The 18918-nt window shown below is 42.1% G+C and overlaps 1 protein-coding gene across 5 annotated transcripts in view; it reads right to left on the minus strand.

Annotated features, from left to right (window-relative positions):
• NFKB1 (nuclear factor kappa B subunit 1) overlaps positions 1-18918 on the minus strand; it is a 175527-nt gene that overhangs the window by 40546 nt on the left and 116063 nt on the right. For all 5 annotated transcript variants that reach the window (XM_040329914.1, XM_040329919.1, XM_040329905.1 and 2 more), the window contains exons 12-14: positions 16117-16269; positions 8853-8933; positions 7133-7273 (exon numbers count right to left, since the gene is read on the minus strand). In XM_040329914.1, the coding sequence (XP_040185848.1) occupies positions 7133-7273; positions 8853-8933; positions 16117-16269 (375 nt within the window). The remainder of the gene's footprint in view (positions 1-7132; positions 7274-8852; positions 8934-16116; positions 16270-18918) is intronic.

The following is an 18918-nucleotide window of genomic DNA, read 5'->3' on the forward strand; positions in this document are numbered from 1 at the left end:
CAAAGCTTATTTGATCTTTTTTTAGTTAAAAAGGTCAACTCCATGCGGTAAGGGGCCATCCTTTATGCACATTTGGGTGATAGGATTGGTGAAGGTGTAATTCCTACTTCTCTTCAACTTACCACACAAGTAGTAAAGAATAAGAAATTTATGGACGCATACTATTTTTGATTTTGGACTTTTCTTTGTGATTATTCACTGGTTCACATTTTTGTGAAACTTTCCACAATCACTCACATTGTTTGGTATTTTTATTTTTATTTAGTATTTTTTATTTTTGTTATTCATTTTTACTGAGGTTTCTCCTCCCCCTTCTTTGTTTGGGGGTACTCAGCACATATATATGTCAATTTATCATATATTTATTGTGTAGTTCACATATGTTTAAATTGTTTTGTGTGATTTATATTTAAGGTTCATGCACACATTTTTTACTTGTTTATGAATTGCACACGCACTTTATTTACTTGCATTTTGGCACATATATTATAGGTATTCATACCCTGATTTATCATTAATTTATTTTTCACAGGTTTTTCAAAAGACCTCTTGTATTGTTTGCACAGGCACTTTACTGCCACTTTCTATTTTGATTTTTTATCAATATCAGCGCCCCCTATTTATAAATTTTCTTCCATATGTCCATTCTTATTTGAATTTATTCTTATTTGAATTGTTTGGGGAGCAGCTACTCTATATACATATATCTTGTTTTAATATATTTTTCTGGCGCGAGATTTTTTATTCCATTTTCCAGCTAAAATTTCTTAGTTTCTCTACGCAGCCATGGACGTCTTTAATTTTATGCAAGGTCGTCAGACCAATCTAGAAGAAATTTTTCAAGAAAAACCCACCCCTAATCTAGACCTCGAAAGAGGGTTTAAACAACTCCAACTCAACATGGAGAAGCAGATTAGGTTGTGGTGGGACATAGCTTCTTTTGAAATTTATATTAGTAAAAACATCACTCCTCGTAGTCTGAGGTGGGATGTTTATCCCAATGATAGCACTGAAGATCTTTCGTTGCAAGACGAGTGGTTCCAATTTTTTAATGCTTGCGAGCAAAAATTACTTCAGCTTATGGTCAGGAGACGAAAATCCAAAAACATTTTGATCGAGGCTAACATTGCAGATCTTAAAAAACTAATGGAACCTTTTATGAACACACAGGCGTTTTCTGAAAGGGCTCAGGCTCTCCAGATACATCTATCTAAATATGACAGTGATACCAAAAACAAAAAACTCAAAAAATATCAGAGAGATATCACAGACTATAGTGATCAGAAAGTATACAAATGGCAGGCTGTTTCTAGTTCCACTGAAACACCAGACATTTCCACAGAGAGGAGCGATAGAACACTCAACATGGTTACTCAGGCCACTTTTAAACCTAAGCCTAAAATACATACCCCCAAAACCCATACCCCTAAAAAACCTAGGACTCCATCCCAATCCAATCATTTTTACCCCACTGGAGGAGAGAATGTTTCACAAATGAATCATTATCCCACTCCTAACAATTATCTTTATCCCCCACCCCCCCCTTATATGATTCCAACTCATAACAAATTTGCCCCCTTGGACTATAGACCTATGGACCCTTCTAATGCTTACTATCAGCAGAATCAACAATACCATGCCCCCAGACCTCCACAAGGTCACTATAGAGGTGGACATAGAGGTAGACCTGCACAACAACAGCAAAACCAGCAAGCGGGGGAATGGAGGGGATGGAAAGAACCTTACAAAATTCCCCCGGCCATTACCAAAAATACCATAGAAAAATTAGACCAAGAGGTAAAAGAGGGGGAACCAGAAAGAAAACGCCCCCGGGACAACTAGATGAAGGGATCTTCAATCTAGCAGAGGTCGAACTTTCTCAAGCTGAACTGGTGGTCCTTTCGAAAGGTCTTAAGTTTGCCCCCAACAAAAATATTGACAAATTCAATGTTTTTTTAGATATTGAAAAGTTTATCAGAAAACTTAATATCAAAAAACATTTTGCTCAACAGATTAATAACCCAGCCCAACCTTCTTCTACAGTATATCAACATAGTGGGTTGAAAAACAACTCTATTTTTAACCCAAACAAGGGCACACACCATCATATAGAGGTGTTCAAGAATATGGTTCAGGACAAAGTTAGAGAAATAGAGGTAAACAAAGCTAAACAAAATAACCAAATGGTGACAGAAGGGATAAAAAGATTGGAACATAACAAAGATGTGGTAGTCCGACCGGCGGACAAAGGTGGAGGAGTAGTGCTTCTCAAAAAAGAGGACTACTACACAGAACTCCAACGCCTTTTAAGTGACACCACCACTTACTTGCTCCTACCAGGAGATCCTATGTCTAAACTGAAGGAGAAACTTACCTGCTGGGTCGATAGTGGTGTATCTGAAACCATATTGACTCAGCAAGAAGCATCTTATTTGGTTCCAAAGGTCCCGCGCACTCCGGTGCTGTATATCATCCCTAAAATTCACAAACACAGGACTAAACCTCCAGGGCGACCAATATTAAGCGGAATTGATTCGCTATTCGCACGCACTGGAGAATATTTAGATATCTTTTTGCAGCCTATGGTATTAACAGGTAAAGCCTATCTGAAAGATAGCAGGGAACTCATTAAGTCCCTGTTAGATATCTCAGTTACTAACAATACTTTGTTGGTAACAATTGATGTAGAATCTTTATACACCAACATTGTGCAGTCTGATGCTATTGTTGCTGTCAGACAGGCCTTTCTTAGTAAATCTACATTAAAAGAGCCTCAGATCTCATTTCTGGTACAAGGCCTCCTTTTGGCAATGAGTAATAACTATTTTTGGGCACAAAACCAGTTCTACCAACAAATAAGAGGAGTTGCGATGGGGGCCCGTTATGCCCCTAGCGTTGCAAACTTAGTTCTGGATAAATGGGAAGAGGAGACCATATTTAAAGAACCTGATAAATCATTAACATACTATAAACGTTATATAGATGACATTTTTATGTTATGGGAGGGGTCCGAACAATCACTGTTGGTGTTCATATCACAAATGAATACCAACCAGTATGGTTTGAGCTTCACAGCGGAATTTAGTTTGGTCACGGTTAATTATCTTGACTTGACCCTAATGAAGAAAAATAACAAAATCTGTACTAAAACGTTTTTTAAGCCTACCGACAGGAATGGCTATGTTCCAATCACCAGCTGTCACCACCCGAAATGGCTAGGAGCAGTCCCTAAGGGGCAATTCATGCGGTTACGTCGCAACTGCGACGACATTGCTGATTTTGAACAACAGGCAGATATTCTTACCACTAGATTTGTCGCCAAAGGTTATTCTCAAGCAACATTGCTTGGCACCAAACAAGAGGTCAAGAATATGGACAGAAATATGTTGCTTGAATCTAAACCCAAACCCCCCTATCAGGGACAAATCTCTTTTTTATCCGGCTTTCACAGACAATATAAGCATGTGGAAAAGATATTCAAACAATTTTGGCCCATCCTTCTGAAAGACAATGATTTGTCTAAACTGTTACCCTCTAAACCTAATTTTATTTACCGCAAGGCCCCCGGCCTTAGAAATCAAATAGCAGGTAATGTTCCCGACCCTCCGGAAAGACCTCTCACCTTCTTGGACACCACAGGGTTTCACTACTGCACTCGGTGCAGATCATGTAGGACAACTACTAGAAAAGGTCGTAAGGTCACCAAATTTAGCTCTAGTGTGACGAAGCTAGAGTACACTATAAAACCCTTTATAACGTGCCATTCTAGGTACGTAACATACGTTTTGGAGTGCCCGTGCACTTTCCAATATGTGGGCAGAACCACCAGAGAGCTCAAAATAAGGATAAATGAGCATGTAGCCAACATTGTGAAGGGCTACCCTAATCACAGTGTATCAAAACATTTCGACCTATTCCACAATAGAGACCCTAGCAAAATGACATTCTATGGTATAGATAGAATTAGTGGTCACTGGAGGGGTACGCACCTCACTCGAGCAGTGTCCCAAAATGAGACCCAGTGGCTGCACCGTCTGAGGACCATGCGGCCACTGGGTCTCAATATTGAACTTGATCTCAATTGTTTTTTGAATAACGATTGATCAAGTAGGAGTCCTTTTATTATAAATATTTTATTATAATTATTTTTCTGTAACCCATTTATTTTTCATTCTTTATATTTTTAATCTTTTAATTTTAGACATTATATATATTTTTTGTAGTTTTTTGCACTATATTTCTTGTATTTTTTGCATTTTGGTGCGTTTTTTGCATCTATTGCAAAGAAACAAAATTTTTTATGGGTATGGTTTTTATATATAGATCTTTATTGATTTTTTATACATGGTTTTTCTTTGTGTATAATTCTTGTATGTATTATGGATCACCCCTTGGCTTAGTTTTAATACCTTTCCCTGTGACAGGTATTATATATATATATTTTTTATTATTGCCTGTTGTTTACTATGCAACTTTCACTGCCATTGTATTCAAAGATATATTTAATTTGTTATTATCGCAGCACTTACGGACTATTTAGTCCTGGTATTGTATGAATTGTCTGAATATCGATTGCCAGTGCATGTTTTTGTATGATGTTTTCGGTTGCCAAGCAACCGAGACTGAGGCTTTCAACGGCACGTTATTATCTATCGCTGATTGACAGACCTATTTAATCTGGTCTTGTACGTGGTCTTGCGCGCTTCCTGATGACGGATTACTGAAACGTACGTCGAGGCGACACGCAGACCACGCACAGCTTCCTGTCCAGCTGGTTCTCGGCTTCTGCAAGGTGGAACGCACGCCGTAGAACTTCCCAGCGCGGACATCCCTCTCCACGGAAAAGGTCCTCAGGATCGTTACTTTTCTGATCTAGCCTAAAGCCTCAGTGCTGGGATGTGGGCACTTCTAAAGTAAGCCTCCACTCGTCACTTGCTTTGTTTTTAAATTATTTTAATAAATGGTAATATGCTATGGCGGCATCTCTCTGCTTTATTTTTATGATGTTCCACTAAGTTGACCCTTAGGAATCTCAGACCATCCACAATCTGTCCTGGGTGACAGCAAAGCTTATTTGATCTTTTTTTAGTTAAAAAGGTCAACTCCATGCGGTAAGGGGCCATCCTTTATGCACATTTGGGTGATAGGATTGGTGAAGGTGTAATTCCTACTTCTCTTCAACTTACCACACAAGTAGTAAAGAATAAGAAATTTATGGACGCATACTATTTTTGATTTTGGACTTTTCTTTGTGATTATTCACTGGTTCACATTTTTGTGAAACTTTCCACAATCACTCACATTGTTTGGTATTTTTATTTTTATTTAGTATTTTTTATTTTTGTTATTCATTTTTACTGAGGTTTCTCCTCCCCCTTCTTTGTTTGGGGGTACTCAGCACATATATATGTCAATTTATCATATATTTATTGTGTAGTTCACATATGTTTAAATTGTTTTGTGTGATTTATATTTAAGGTTCATGCACACATTTTTTACTTGTTTATGAATTGCACACGCACTTTATTTACTTGCATTTTGGCACATATATTATAGGTATTCATACCCTGATTTATCATTAATTTATTTTTCACAGGTTTTTCAAAAGACCTCTTGTATTGTTTGCACAGGCACTTTACTGCCACTTTCTATTTTGATTTTTTATCAATATCAGCGCCCCCTATTTATAAATTTTCTTCCATACACTGCAGAGTGAATAAGCATCATGGGAAATGTAGTTCCAAAACATCTGGGGTGCCAAGGTTCGCCACCACTGGCCTAGGCTATAAGAAGATTGCCAATACCCTGAAACTGAGCTGCAGCACGGTGGCCAAGACCATACAGCGGTTTAACAGGACAGATTCCACTCAGAACAGGCCTTGACATAGTCGACCAAAGAAGTTGAGTGCACATGCTCATTGTCATATCCAGAGGTTATCTTTGGGAAATAGATGTATGAGTGCTGCCAGCATTGCTGCAGAGGTTGAAGGGGTGGGGGGTCAGCCTGTCAGTGCTTAGACCATATGCTGCACACTGCATTGAATTGGTCTGCATGGCTGTCGTCCCAGAAGGAATCCTCTTCTAAAGATGATGCAAATGAAAGCCTGCAAACAGTTTTCTGAAGACAAGTAGACTAAGGACATGGATTACTGGAACCATGTTCTGTGGTCTGATGAGGCCAAGATAAACTTATTTGGTTCAGATGGTGTCAAGCTTGTGTGGCGGCAACCAGGTGAGGAGTACAAAGACAAGCGTGTCTTGCCTACGGTCAAGCATGGTTGTGGGGCTGCATGAGTGCATGGTCTGGGGCTGCATGAGTGCTGCCGGCACTGGGGAGCTACAGTTTATTGAGGGAAACATGAATGCCGACATGTACTGTGACATACTAAAGCAGAGCATGATCCTCTCCCTTCAGAGACTGGGATGCAGGGCAGTATTCCAACATGATAACGACCCCAAACACACCTCAAAGATGACCACTGCCTTGCTAAAGAAGCTAAGGGTAAAGGTGATGGACTGGCCAAGCATGTCTCCAGACCTAAACCCTATTGAGCATCTGTGGGGCATCATCAAAACGGAAGGTGGAGGAGCGCAAGGTCTCTAACATCCACCAGCTCTGTGATGTCATCATGGAGGAGTGGAAGAGGACTCCAGTGGCAACCTGTGAAGCTCTGGTGAACTCCATGCCCAAGAGGGTTAAGGCAGTGCTGGAAAATAAAAGTGGCCACACAAAATATTAACACTTTGGGCCCAATTTGGACATTTTCACTTAGGGGTGTATTCAATTTTATACAAGCTGTACACTCACTACTTTACATTGTAGCAAAGTGTAATTTCTTCAGTAATATTACATGAAAAGATATAGTAAAACATTTACAAAAATGTGAGGGGTGTACTCACTTTTGTGAGATACTGTACATATATGGCAATATATAGCTTTTATGGCAGTATAATGGCTGTATGAAAAAGTCACCAGGACAGGAGGTGGGCATAAATTCCTCCAAATGAGACAAAAACACGAAAGCAGTTCTAAGCCTTGACCACTGTATTCAAAAACAACACAAAAAGCTTTGGCACATAGAAAACTGTGTTGTGCAATCACTAAACAACCTGTGCTTTTATTTGCATTTACCTGGTACTTTGCAGATTTCTTCTAGTGTAAGTTCTGTTTGCACATCACCTTCTGTGATCAAAGCCTCCAAGCATTTCTGTTTATGCTTGGAGCACAAGGCTTCAGTCTCTTCCTGGACTCCTTCGCACTGGGGCTGTAAAACTGAAAGTACACAAAAGACTTGCATACTATATAATGCCACCCATAGTTTTTATGTATTTAACAGCTGTCATCTCTTAGATGGCAAAGAAGCTAAGATATCCCTAACAAGGAAGTAGATTTTATTAATAGTGTCTTAAAGATGGTGTTAAAGATGGTCTCAGTTTACATACGTAATAATGCACATCTGTGGTATTTGTATTTCTATTCCAATAGAAAAGTACAGTACTGCCCATAACATGCTACTCTATGCTATTGTAGTACCCTACAAGCAAAAAAAGATGTACGATTATACATCTGAGACCTTGATAAATGATTAAAAGAATAATGACATGGAATCCCAATGACTCTAAACCCAAGGTTATATCTGCAGGTCTTACAGGGACCCAATATATTATATTATACGATATGATACAATATGATACTATAGTTATACAAGAAACCCTTATAGCTTGTAAACCTTTAATTAGAAATTGGATTTCTGCATTGTCCCTAACAAAAGAGTCTTGGATCTCTAAGATTAAGGTTAACATATTCATAAAGGATGGCAAAAAACAGTTCCTAAAATATGACAATGATGGATGACACAACCCATATCATGTAACCTGGTTACCTAAATACTGATACAATCCTAATAGCCTGTAAAACTAGAAAGCCATGCTACTTATCTGGAGAAAAGCGAATGACCTGTTCTCTCAGCCCCTTTTCTACCCATGCTCCATTCAAGATACTACCTCAACCCCTCAGCGGTGAATATTCAGTGTGCATGCCTCAACCCCTCAGTGACCCGTTCCCAGAGTATAGTCCATTAAACAAAACTATACTCACCTTCAGTCCAACAATGCAGCTTGAAGAAGCTCCCCGCTGGCCGCTAACACCTTCAGGCAGCTGGCTTCTGGGTATCGATCTGCAGACGCTTTCACCGGTTCGGCTGAGATGATGTCAGTCAGTCAGCTCTGCATTACTGAATTTGTACAATGACTGGTGAGTGCACAGCTCATTGTACAGGGGCAGACATGCAGGTAGGTAACTTTAATACATGTCGCTTCTGAAATAAAAATCCTGCCTATTTGCCCTTTTTTTATTTTTCCTATAAAATCCCACTTTAACCCTTTAGTGTCCAGCCCCAGCTAAGGTGTGTTCATCCCTCAGTACCTATTTTTCTGAGTATATATGATAACCTCTCAACGCCCAATCCTCACCTCATATGCATTAGCTGCTCAGTGCCCAGTCCCCAAATATGTATGTTAAGCTCCTAGCATTCAGTATCCAATTCATTTAGGTTAATCTCCTCAGCACTCAATACCCAAAGTACAGTAGGTTATGTAACATCCCAGCACCTATTCCTCTTTTTATGTGCATTATTCTCCCAGCTGGCAGTACCAGTGCATGTGCAATAACGCTTCCATGCACATCCTTGAAACTGGCATGATTTAATTACTGTTACTGTACTAGCCTGAATATCTTTCCAAAATGTTTATTCTGTTGAAACCACTTAAAAAACATTCTGAATGTACATTACCAACTTGCAGAAAATAATGTCCAACAAAATGTTACCAGCTATAGTTAGGGTGTGCCATACCTGTGTTGGAGTTCATTGTGCCGACTTGAAAATTCAGTCCTCCATAATTATTGGTGTAGTTGAATGTGGAATAATTATAACCTGGAAAAAAAAACAATGGGAGGTTAAATAGTGTATGTGCTTACAGTGTCTGTTATGGTACCTAGACAATTTTAGACCCTTATTTTGTAGACCCTTTGTCATGCATCACCAGGGCCGGCGCTACCACTCGGCGGAATAGGCGACCGCCTAGGGTGCCCGGCCGCTGGTTATTATACTGTGAGTCCCGCACTGTCCTCCACAGAGCTCTCACTATACACCAGGCAGCCGCCCTGACATGTGAAGCAGCAGCAGCAGCAGCGCCCATAGCCAAACCCCCCCCCCCCGCACGCGCGCGCAGCTTGAGCTCCCCGCTCTGAGCCTCTGACACTGTGTCACATGTGTCCAGCAATCTCCCTCTATGCTCTCCGTTCAGAATCAGGCAGCCGCCCCCCCTCCCCCTCTCTGTGGCACTGGCACCGGTGATCTGCCGTGCTTGTTCCAGCTATCTTGGAAGTTCCAGCGCATGAGCAATCTGATGTGCTGAGACGGTTCCAGCTAACAGGAAAGTTCCTACAAGGACTGCGCAAACTTGCTGACGGAAATCTCCGAACCTCGGCCGGCATTCAGGGCGACATGGATTCTGAGGTAAGTGGCTTCGCTCGGACGGCTCGGTCCGCTCGCTCGGCCTCCTAGCTTTTTTTTTAACATCCTCCAATCCACGGGGATGTTAAAGAATGAGCCTGGATGCCGGGCGAGATTCGGAGATTTCCGTCGGAAGGTTTGCGCCTGCGCAGTCAGGGAAGGAACTTCCCCGTTAGGGGAACATTGAGGACAAGTCACCGGCTTCTGGGCTTGGGGACAGGTGGAGCCTGGAAGAGGCACCAACACAAAGGAAGCAGGCAGGTACAGAGTACAGCAGGTAACACTGGTGTGTTGAATAAAAACTGTTGTATATTGTATATGTAATGACAGTTTCTTGTGTAACGGCATTTATGAGGATTTAGGTTGAAGATTGTCCTCCTGTTGATTGCTAGTGTCGTTTTGGAGTATCCTGATCCCTGAACCGCTCTCATGATCGTTGACATGGAATTTTAAAATGTGTATGTAGATTACAATATCTGCCAAATCCCCCCCCCCCCCCACACACACACTGCATTGATTGGCGCTGGTGACGCTGTATTTGATGGGCGCTGGTGACGCTGTATTTGATGGGCGCTGGTGACGCTGTATTTGATGGGCGCTGGTGAGGCTTCATTTGATGGGCTCTGGTGACACCGTATTTGATGGGCGCTGGAGACACTGTATTTGATGGGCGCTGGTGAGGCTGCATTTGATGGGCGCTGGTGACACTGCATTTGATGGGCACTGGTGAGGCTGCATTTGATGGGCGCTTTGTTAGAAAGGTGGGGTATACATGGGCAGGGCAAAGGAGGTGGGGTCTGGGGTGGAGCCAAGGGGGGCGTCAAAATTAGTTTTCGCCTAGGGTGTCAAAAATCCTTGCACCAGCCCTGTGCGTCACTATTTTATTGAAATGTCTCTATCTGAACATCCAGTAAAAAACAGTATAAAAACAAGTACAATGGAAATAAATCACTGAAAAATTAAATTCTTTATCTGCTTACACTGCGCTTTATGGTACATGGACAATTTTCCACCCTTAAAGGGGTTATAAAGGTAAAAAAAAAATCCTAAATAGCTTCCTTTACCTTAGTGCAGTCCTCCTTCACTTACCTCATCCTTCCATTTTGCTTTTAAATGTCCTTATTTATTCTGAGAAATCCTCAATTCCTGTTCTGTCTGTAATTACATGCAGTAATGCAAGGCTTTCTCCCTGGTGTGAAGAAAGCCTCTTGAGGGGGGAGGGGGAGAGCAGGAGTGTCAGGACGCCCACTAACACACAGCTCCTTTCTCTATCTGCAAGAGCCTCCTGCTCACCCCCTCCCCCCCAGGGAGGCCTTCTCCACACCAGGAAGAAAGCCTTGCATTACTGTGTGGAGTTACAGACAGAAGAACAGGAAGTGAGGATTTCTCAGAAGAAACAAGGACATTTAAAAGCAAAATGGAAGGATGAGGTAAGTGAAGGAGGACTGCACTAAGCTAAAGGAAGCTATTTAGGGGGAAAAAATTACCTTTACAACCCCCTTAATTTATGGGTCTTTTCTTTACATATAATAATTTTATCTTATAAAATCATGTAAAATGGAAAAAAAAGCAGTGCTGTCAGTCGAGACATTTTTATGAGCAGAACAGCCATCACCAATAAAAATATTCAAGTATAGTGTTATATATCTAACAATTATGCATAATCAATCTCCTATTCCACATACTGTACCAAATATACTTTATTTTAACAAAAAAAATCCTATGGCTGTATTCTATAATAACATATACTTCCCTTTTTAAACAGGCCATGATATCTATTTGTGGTCGTACATGACAATGTTTTTCCTTGCAGAGGGATGGGAAATATTTGCAGCTTTGAAAATATATCATAAGATTGCATTTAAAGTAAACAAAAAATATTTTAAACTACTTTGTTTCTAGAAGAAAGATTAGGTTTGAAGAATCATGTAATACCAGCAGGTCACCAAAAATGTCAGCAGAAATTTGGTTGCAATTGGCTGTAATCCATACCTGTCATAAGAATAAATATAAGAGCTACTATTACTGGCCTCCTTCTGAAATGCTAGTTGGCCGGCTATGTCCGGATTCTATACTTCTGAGTCACTGAACTGGAAAAATTTCAGCTAATAAAAGTCACAGAAATGTCAATATCCCTTATCTCTTTCCTTAAAGCGGAACTCCAGGAATTATTTTTTGAAAACATACATTGGTTCAGTTTGCCTCAATGGAAATATCAATATCTGATAGTAGGAGGGCTGCCGGAAAAAATGCTGAAAATCACTGCAGGAGTCCATGCTACATACACTGATAGCTGTGATCTTTTGGGTGCTGCTCAAGCAGCTTCCCCTTAGCTCACATAACACAGGGGGTTGCTCTCTTGGTTACCACTGTGACTCAAAGAACCCCTTACATTTTGTTCATTGAATACAATTTGTCCTTTGATTGGACAAGGTGGTGAAGGAGGATGGCATCCCAATCTACATCTCATCCAATTTTGTCTGAATGGCAGCAGTGCCAAACTAGTGACCCACTATAATCATTATGCAGAGGGGAAGCCTCTGGAGAAGCACCCAGAAAATCGTGGCCATCACTTTATGTAGTGTGGACTACTACAGTGATTTTCAGCACCCCAGCAACCCTCCAGATAACAGATATAGATACTTACATCAACTCAAACTGGACCAGTGTTATTTTAACATTGTAAAGCGCTGTGCAAACTGTTGGTGCTATATAATAATTTTAAATAAAGATATTTTAAAAAGTTTGGCTTTAAACTAAGTGCCCCAACATGTTTTGAATGAAAAGCATCAGCATGACTGCTAGACATTTACCATTTTCAAAAGCAGCAGTCAGCAATGGCAGCCTACATAGTTCTGGAAAAGGATCATTTCAGCTTATACAATTTTTTCAAGCAATATAAAAGATCAAACTTATTTTTGTATTTGCAGATATGGAAAATAAACGAAACATGGAGATACTAGGTGAAGAAGACATTTGTTAACTTCATTTTATCTATTCTATCCATTTGTATGACTTTTTCTAAAGCAATGCAAGACAGTACCCAAATTCTCTAGATTTATTGCCTTTCAATGAGAAATGGTCTGATGTTCCTTGATGTGTTTAGTGCTCTAAACCTTAAAATGTTGACATGAAAGAGCTGCACTGACTGAGCCGTCTGCCAACTTACATTCAGAATGTTCAGTTACTATAAAAGGTATACTGTAAGCTTTATTCTTCAGTATGTAGAACAATTATATTTTAATTAGCTAGGTTCAGGAGGGTAACTGCTAAATCAACAGGTAAAGCAGTAAGTCCCTAAAGAATCCCTTAGATTTTTCCAATGTTTACAGACACCGTTGCCAAATATGAACTATTTACCTTATAAACGCACCCGTACATTATCACCCTGCTGTAATCTGTTTCTTATACCCAGTTGTATGCCTGTTGGGTGGTGCCATTTAGCGTGTTGCTCAGCATACAGAAAGGAAAGTCAGACTGACTATCCATCAGAGTCCATATGTCAGAAACACCAGAAACCAACCATTTCAGATCTGGAGCACAAGGGTGTGCCTTCAGAACATCAGCCCATGTCACCCTGCCATAAAAGTAATGCTGTCAGATTGGGGGCTTTGCTGGGTTTGCTACTACTGTCTATTTACTTCCCTGGCTATCTCCTCCTCAGACTGTTGCTGTCCCTTAAGCCCTGTACACACAATCAGATATCTGATTAAATCGAATCCGATGGATTTTTTCGTCGGATATCCGATGAAGCTGACTTTCATCAGTCTTGCCTACACACCATCGGTCAAAAATCTGATCGTGTCACAACGCGGTGATGTAAAACACTACGATGTGCTGTGAAAAGTTCAATGCTTCAGAGAATGCGTTGACTTGATTCTGAGCATGCGTGGATTTTTGACCGATAGACTTCCACACAGACGATTTTTTTCGGTTTTTAATCCATAGGAAAAATTTGAAACAGGTTCTATTTTTTTTCACCGATGGAAAACAAACCGATGGGGCCCACACACGATCGGTTTGACCGATGAAAACAGTCCATCGGTCCGTTTTCATTGGACAAACCGATCGGGTGTACAGGGCTTTAGAGTTTTTTGTTGCACCTAGTTATTTAAAGCTATCTTACATAGTAAGAAAAAAAAAGTCTGAATAACAACTTTAAATTTTAAAGAGACACCAACACAAGCCTGCGAGCAGTGTCAAAACTGCAAAAGTGGCTATTTTCAACTCCTTTTTTTATACAAAAATATAGTATCATAGACTAAACAGAAGTTGAAATAGATTGTATAGTTTGTGCAGTTCATATATTTCTAGACTGATATTGGCCATACTATTCTGCCATTGTGAATTAAATGCCATGGCAAAAGATTAAAAAAAAAACTGTACAGCACGTAATCATTCAGAACCAATCTAGACTCGATGGTGCTTGCTAGGATATTTTTGCAAAAATTTAGAATGCTAAAAAAAAGCAAAAGCGCAAATGGCATAACCTACAATATTTATTTATATAAGCCCTTTCCACCTAAACACAGATCAGTTGTGCTGTTATATGAAGGCAACAGCAGAGTACGCTTTTAAAGGTATCTTGTATTGCAGGCTTTGTGATTCAAAGGCCATATTAATAGCATACAAGTCCATTTCTAAGTTATATTCAGTCATCACATACTTGCATGTCACAGCTTGTTGAGCCAAAGTTAGGTACAGATGTAATAGCCAATCAAAAAACAAAGTCTTTTTCATGTCAAGTAATGTGCAAGTCATTGTGGAATGGTTATTTTTATTGTGCATTCTCAAGTAGCACAAGCTACAGCATGCAGTGCATAGTAAGATCATTAAAGAAATGCTTTCAGTAGTAGGAACAGCATTCACGTTACCTGCAGCCTTCAATTCTAACATTCAAGTTTATCAGCAACTCTGGCAGTAATAAGCTACTATATCATAGAAAAACATAATCAGATGAATCTTCATTAGAAGAAAATGAAGGGCAATACGGGTAATGTTTAATGTTTGTGAGTACTTTCCAACCACCCAAACTGTTTGACAAATTCTATTGAACCCTTTGGTAAACTAAAGAAAAATCTCACTCTGACTACATTTATACCCATAAAGAGGTCAAGGTTTGGCTATGGCTACAGTGGCACTGGGGGAAAAGGGGGTGGGGGGGTTTCATTGTATTAATGATTTTGAAAAAAAAAAATTGCACTCCTGCGCCCGCACAATGTAATGTAAGACAACATGGTACCTTTCCTTTAAAACACCCTATGGCACCAATAAAAATGTATAGTAGACATTAAGTTAGTGAGTCTACGCACACAGAAGTGGAACCTTTTGGGCAGACTCTACCTCCTGGTGACTCCAGAGACAATATCTCCCCATAATTATCTGCTGTGATCCACTTACTAATTTTCTTTGTTATCTCCCACCTTGGGGTGTTCCAGTATCCAAAAGAAGAATGAGACTCCCCTGTAATGACTTCTTAAATTTTCGACATCAAGGCAGGTAAAGACCCCAGCAGTCTATCTGGGGCAGTCTGACATGCTCTCCTGTCTTGGTCAGAACTAGAGCTCTACAGTCAGCAATACTCATCCTTGCAGCTCAGAAGGCGTGGGCATTGCTGACTACAAAGCTCAAGTTCTGACTGGGGCAGAAGATGTGTCAGACCATTGCAGATAAAGACTGATGTGCATTGTGTAAAATCAGATAAAGACCCCTGCACCCTGTGCGAAATCAGCGGTCTACCTGCAGTGGTCTGACATGCCTCTGCCTGAGTCAGAACTACAGCTTTGCAATCAGCAACAGCCACATTCCCTGGGCAGAAAGTGTAAGCATTTCTGATTGCGGAGCAGATTGAGCCAGGGGTTTACTACTGGACTGCATCGATTTCACACAGAGAGCAGGAGTCTTTATTGCAGCATGCTGTTGGAAAACAGATTGTTCAGCTGGCACTGGGGGTGTAACATGTTGAGCATTAGACCCCTCTCCCCCCATGCTTGTGACAGCGAGCCGGGTATCTTCTGCCCGCAGTCGCTCCCACAATTCCAAAAGGTCGCAGTTGTGTGGGGCTTCGCTCACACGGAGTCATCATTGATTCACAGATCCCTGGAAATCAATGAACTACAAGTACTGGCAGCCTTTGCAGCTACTGGCCTGTAGTTCTCAATGAACTACCCATGGTGCTGTTGAGAGCTCTGGTAGTTTACCGATTCTTTCTGTCAGTGTAAAAACTGACTGCCCATATGATGTACGGGCAGGCAGCTCACACTGACAGTCTGTAGGAGACTTGCATGTCATCAGCGATCTGCTGATTACATTCACAATGTATTCCAGGTTCCTAAAACAAAAAATAGTAAATGCCCATTTTTGTGCATTTATTATTTTTGTTCGAAGGTGAACTTATCCTTTAAGGACAAATACCCCACCCTGAAAGCTATAGTAAACAGCTAAGTGGTTTATCTTTCCAACTAAACACAAAATAATCATTGTTCAGTGAAAAAGGTCAATCATTATTTTCAAAACAGTTCTAGAAATAGAAAAGAGGTTATAGGATCATTATCAAAAAGCAGTTTAACAAAACAAAGGTGGAAAATATGGTTATATTTACCACCACCAGATCCGGATGCTCCTGCACCACCGTACATACTGCCACCACCTCCTCCACCGCTGCCGCTGCCTCCAGATCCAGCTCCACTTCCACCAAACCCATCAGAAAAGTTAGGCATAAGTTTTAGACGCTTTCGAAGAACTTCCTCTTTGTCTAGTGAGAATAGATTATAGTTTTATTAATACCGAAAATGTCAGCATCAAAACAATGTGTATTTCAGTGCTTATAATTGCTAAGAGTCTCTATGATAGAAAACAATTATATAAACCATCCACAATGTGTCAGGTACACAAAGACCTTGCCTAAGGTTTGGGGCACAAGACAAAGATCAGGAGCAGTGTTTTCTTATTTATGGCAGCCCACAAAATATATATATTTTTTAACATTTTAAGTGATGTAAAGTCTTGTTTTTTTTTCTATAAAAATAAAAAACATGTTATACTTACCTGCTCTGTTGCAGTGGAATTGCACAGAGCAGCCTGGATCCTCCTCTTCTCGGGTCCCTCTTCTGTGATCCTGGCTCCTCCCTCCTGTTCAGTGCCCCCACAGCAAGCAGCTTGCTATGGGGGCACCCAAGCCGAGTCAAATCTCCCTTTGTCCATTCAGACATGGAGCCCTGACCTGGCCCTGTCCCCTCTCTCCCCTAATTGGCTAGCTGACTTTGGTTGACAGCAGCGGCAACCAATGGCACCGCTGCTGTGTCTCAGCCAACCAGAAGGGAGAATCTCGGACATCGCTGGACAGAGAGGGACCTCAGGTTAGTGTTAGGGGAGGGGGCTGAGGGGAGTGTCACCCTGTGGGTAGGGTAGTCCTAGATGGACATGTCATTTTGCATAGACTTTAAGTAGAGCTGCACTATTCTGGCTAAAATGATAATCACAATTTTTTTGCAGAGAATAAAGATAACGATTCTCTCACAATTCTCAGTGTAACATCATCTTTCACATTATGCAAAAAATGTTTATTTTTATTTTTTTATTAATTGAAGTGTATTTTTTTCCCCAACAAATTGCATTTGAAAGACCGCTGCACAAATTCAATGTGACACATTGGGGCTGATTTACCAAGCCTTTACTCCATGACTCATGGAGTAAAAGCAGGAGTAGCAGCCGTTTAGCCATTTACTAAAGAAATACGCTGCTAGTGCAGTGTATTTCCCTAGTTACTAACGGCACATTGAACTGTAAATTGCGGGGGTTCGGGCGGGAGTTTATTAGGGGGGGAGGTGGGGGGATGCAGGGGAAGTGAAGTGACATGTGTTTTGAAGTGTTTGGCGGGCCGAATTGAAAGGGAAAGTGTTTTTTGAAAACAGATCCCCGTACGCTTGCACAGTGCGCCTGAACCTCGGGAGGTTCATTTGCATACTGGGCATGCGCAGAGAGAAATTTCGGCGCTTCCGGTGGGCCTTGTCAGTAAGCCGTGAAAATCTTGGTAAATACCAAGCGGCGTACCCGTGAATGCGCTGCGTGACGCGGCGCACGGGAATCTCCGAGCTGTTTTCAGCCATGAAGGGGAACTCCGCGCCAAATTTCAAACTTGAAATCGGCGCGGGTCCCCCTACAGGGCTACATTAGGCTCTTAGGCTTGGTCCGGAACGTGAGGGGTTAAACCCGCGCCGATTCGGCGCGGGGGTCCCCCCCAGATCCAAACCAAGCCCTCATCCCAAGCACGCAGTCTGGCCCGGACAGGAATGGGGGTGGGGACGAGCGAGCGCCCCCCCCCTCCTGAGCCGTACCAGACCGCATGCCCTCAACATGGGGGAGTGTGTGCTGTGGGGGAGGGGGGCACTGCCCCCCCCACAGCACTCTTGCCCCCATGTCGATAGGGACAAGAGCCTCTTCCCGACAACCCTTGCCATTGGTTGTCGGGGTATGCGGGCGGGGCTAATCGGAATCTGCGAGCTCCCTTTAATAAGGGGGCCCCCAGATGCCGGCCCCCCACCCTATGTGAATGAGTATGGGGTACATCGTACCTCTACCCATTCACATGGGGAAAAGTGTAAAGTAAAATAAAACACCACACAGAATAAAATATTTTATTAATCTGCTCCGGAGCCCCCCCTTTCTTCTTTAGCTCTCTTACAAGGGGGGGTTTCTTCTCTCCCGATCTTCTGCCGGGACCCTGGGCTTCGGTGATTTCTGCCGGGGGAGGGCGCCATCCCTCGGTCCTCTCCGGAGCCTTCCGCCGGATGCCCCCACCCCATTTAAGCTCTTTTTCATTAGGGAGGGGCATCCGGACTTCGGGGTCTTCTGCCGGGGGATGGCGCCTATCCCCCGGTCTTTCCGGTGCCTTCCGCCAGGGTTCCGGTCTTCCTGGTCTTCTGCCGGGGGTGCGCCAACTCTCCGGTCTTTTCTCTTCTGTCTTCTCTGCTCCCTCTTCTGCCTGGCTCCCCCGCGGAGCCAGGGCTTTCTTCCGTCTTCTTTCTTCTCTCTTCCTTCTTCTGCCTGTCTCCTCCGGGAGCACAGGGCTTGTCTGCGCTGTCCTCTCCCTTCTCTTCCATTGGATGTTGACACGACGAGGTTCCGCGCTGACATGCCGTGTCAGCGGCGGGCATGGACTTATATAGGGTAATGCCACCATGTGACCTCAACCCATGTGACATCACATTCCCTGGGCATGATGGGAATGTGATGTCACATGGGTTGAGGTCACATGGTGGCATTGCCCTATATAAGTCCATGCCCGCTGCTCAGACGGCATTCCAGCGCCAGACCTCGTCGTGTCAACATCGAATGGAAGAGAAGGGAGAAGACAGCGCAGACAAGCCCTGTGCTCCGCGGAGGAGACAGGCAGAAGCGGAAG

Source organism: Rana temporaria, chromosome 1, assembly GCF_905171775.1.
Source record: "Rana temporaria chromosome 1, aRanTem1.1, whole genome shotgun sequence".
Classification (NCBI taxonomy): domain Eukaryota; kingdom Metazoa; phylum Chordata; class Amphibia; order Anura; family Ranidae; genus Rana; species Rana temporaria.